Below are 3,009 nucleotides of genomic sequence, written 5' to 3'. Positions count from 1 at the left end.
GAAACTTCACTTTGACGGGTTTGCGTTTTCGATGCATTGTGTATTTTTTTTTTTAAAAAAAATTATGGATTCGCTGTCTGATGCAGGAAGTCAGCTCGAAGCCAACAAGAAAGCCATGTCCATCCAGGTTTTTCTACACACGCCTATACATACATACACACACACACACACACATATATGCGTATATATATATGTATTATTGTTACGATTATTTACTGATGAATGAACGTTGTATGGTTATGAAGTGCAAGGTGTGCATGCAGACGTTTATATGCACAACGTCGGAGGTGAAATGCAGAGAACATGCGGAGGCAAAGCATCCTAAATCCGATCTCTACACTTGTTTCCCTCATCTCAACAAATAAAACTTTTTTTTCACCGCATTTTATTTCATTTCTACCGTTGGTAAATAAAATATAAACCCGCTTTTCTACCGAAAGGTCACAGAACCCTACATCGTTTGGTTTCTCCCGAGCCTTTTCTTTAAAACCTACGATGATATTTGCCTTGTTTGACTATGTTGACCATTTCCACGAACCTTGCAATGTTGGAAAAATAATAAATGCAATAATAATAAATTTACAGTTAAAAACAAAATCATTTCGAGATTTTATTGCCTTGTTTTCCGGATTTCTCAGAATGTTCGAGAAGTCAGATTTGTGTATTTGATTGCATTTAAGCGATTTCCAAACTTGAAAATAAATTACCGAATTAAACGAATATAATTTCGGTGATTTCCAGAATGTGCAAAACCAAAGTTTGAGATTTTTGAATAATATACAACTGAACGGGTTGGGCCTTTCATGGGCTTGGGCCACATCCTCATCCACAACCCAACAAGCGCTTAGGACACAAAGCGACAAAGACCAAGCCCATGACTAAGTTCTCAAACATTCAAAATGCATACGTTATCTACCCATTTTTGTATGCTCATACGGTCGTACTTCAAAGCCCAAGTTTAGATAATTCTCCACGTAATTTCGGCTGTCTGAATTCAAACCAAAACCCAAAATATTCAAAACAAACAAACTAAAAGAAAAAATGCCCATCTAACTTTGACTCAATAGTTGCAATTATTTAAAAAAAAAAGGATCCAATTGAAAAACAAAATTACAGAATCAGATTCTGGTGCTGGAAGAAGACACGTGTCGAAAACAGGTGGGGCCCAAATATTTGTGATATACAGAAATCGTGGAGTAAAACCATCGAACCAGAGTCAAAACACACGCGAGTGGACGAGCGCGAAGGCTCAACGCCGGCGCAACGTAACCCTAATCTTCTCTCTCTCTTCGTCACCGTTTTTCTCTCTGTATTTGGAGTTCGAGATCCGCCGATCCATGGCGATGGAGGGTCGGTGGGAGAAGACCATCTTCCGCTTCCGTAGGATCTGGAGAAGGGTCGCAATCCGCCTCCGTATCCGTAGTACCGGTAAGTCTCCTCTGGCGATTCCCCGGCCATGGCGTTGTCTCTGTTTTCTGTGGTTGAATGGGCTCTGTTTGTTTGAGATTCGTGTTTGATATCATGACGTTCTGCTTTTTTTTTTTTACGATGATAGATTTTGCTTCTAGGGTTTTCAGAATTCGGATTCTAGGTTAGCGTGACGAGAGATGTGGGATTCAACTGTTAATACAATTTCGAATATATACTCAGAATGATCCTGAGGTTGTGTTTTGGAGAGTATCGCTTCTGCTGATATTTGCTCTGACTAAGTCAGTGGTTGGTATGGAAACTGATCTTAATGCTTGTAGTAGATACATGATGCTTCCTGTATGCTTAAATGTCAATACCAATCTTCATTGCTGCCAGTGTTTTAAGTATGGTTGCAGGTAATTGCTTCATCAGTTAGGTTAAATTTTTGGAAACCCCATGGCCATTCAACGCTTACTTTCTATCCAATTCCTGCAATCTCATGATTCATGCTCACCGAGCCTCGGATGAAGTTGTTGCTCCATTCCCTCTATGCCAATATATCCGTCAGTCGCAACATTTGTCTCGTTGTATTGTGTGGATGAATGGACATTTCAGTTCCATATGCAAAATGCATGGTTAACTCGAGTGACAGTTTCTTGTTTTTTCCTCCTTAAAAAAGGGCTGCTGAAGCTGAAGAAAGACGTGAGAACCAGCGAGTACGACGACATCCATATCCTATGGGATATGATTCATAAGAAAGAAGAGCTGGATCAGACACCGAGGAAAACATGCTCGAACCTGTTGGAATGGGCGAGGAGAGCTCCGAGTCCGAGTCTCCGCAGAAACTTTTGAAGGTCTTTTGCATCTGATTCTCTCTTAAAACCATATAAGCAGCCTCCCATGCTAAAAAAAGGTTGGAACTTTTTGCCATGAGTAAGATGGTTTGAGTTTTGATCATAGAGTCAGGGGAAAGGTTTGGGGTTTTTTCACTTACAAAGGCAAGATCTTTCCTTGCATGTTAAAGCTGATTGGTAAAAATATCACATTTTTACCAAGTGGGCCTCCACAACATTTTGCTACGATTATCTATGATAATCACAATACTGACTTATGTCATATGTTTGTGCATTGATAAGTGTGTTAGAAATGTATAAAAAAAAAGTAATAATTTTGAAAGAAAATGGAGTGTGCAAAAATAAAAAATAAAATAAAGAAAAGGAGGCGTGGCCAATCGGACCCGGTTTGAGCCTCCATCATGTCTCCAAAAAGTGCTATTAAAGTCTTCCTGGTTTCTTCAATGGTTCTCAGGAGACATTAAATATACAACATCAATTACTGAGCTTCTTCTTCTTCTCTCTCCTTTAATGTAGAGAGAGAGAGGGAGAGAGAAGAAGAAGAAGACAGAGGTCCAAAACCCACATGCTCCTCCTTTATTACTCTCACTCTCGACCATATAGTTTGTATTCTGAAACCTGTAACAAAGGCATGGCTTCTTGATATTCAGCCACGCCTTCTTATCTCTCTTTCTTATAGCTTGGTTTTTTTATGGTTGGAACAGGAATGTCGGATCTAGAGGCAAGAGTTTGAAGATGTTGAAGT

At 39.5% G+C, this 3,009-nt stretch overlaps 1 protein-coding gene and 1 long non-coding RNA gene across 4 annotated transcripts; both read left to right on the top strand.

Annotated features, from left to right (window-relative positions):
- Window positions 1–17: 17 nt before the first annotated feature.
- On the top strand, window positions 18–531 carry LOC109116468 (uncharacterized protein At2g23090-like). Its single transcript, XM_019201920.1, has 2 exons — window positions 18–127; window positions 246–531. Exons 1-2 carry the CDS (start codon window positions 32–34, stop codon window positions 363–365), a joined length of 216 nt encoding a protein of 71 aa, XP_019057465.1. The 5' UTR covers window positions 18–31; the 3' UTR covers window positions 366–531.
- Window positions 532–1,228: 697 nt separating this feature from the next.
- On the top strand, window positions 1,229–3,009 carry LOC104807988. Of its 3 annotated transcripts, none has more exons than XR_770885.1 (3): window positions 1,229–1,428; window positions 2,090–2,264; window positions 2,969–3,009. It is a non-coding gene; the product is annotated as an uncharacterized LOC104807988 (long non-coding RNA). The 3 variants fall into 3 exon arrangements; XR_770886.1 differs by having other exon boundaries at window positions 2,090–2,323; XR_770884.1 differs by having other exon boundaries at window positions 2,781–3,003.

The sequence above is a fragment of the Tarenaya hassleriana genome, unplaced genomic scaffold, assembly GCF_000463585.1.
Source record: "Tarenaya hassleriana unplaced genomic scaffold, ASM46358v1 Cleome1350, whole genome shotgun sequence".
Lineage (NCBI taxonomy): Eukaryota > Viridiplantae > Streptophyta > Magnoliopsida > Brassicales > Cleomaceae > Tarenaya > Tarenaya hassleriana.
Note: the sequence above shows the minus strand (reverse complement) of the source record. Positions and strands in the feature narration are given on the sequence as shown.

Coding starts and splice junctions, on each gene's coding strand:
- LOC109116468 (XM_019201920.1), top strand. CDS start 32: ATGCATTGTGTATTTTTTTTTTTAAAAAAAATTATGGATTCGCTGTCT. Junction 128..245: donor AGAAAGCCATGTCCATCCAG/GTTTTTCTACAC, acceptor ATGGTTATGAAG/TGCAAGGTGTGCATGCAGAC.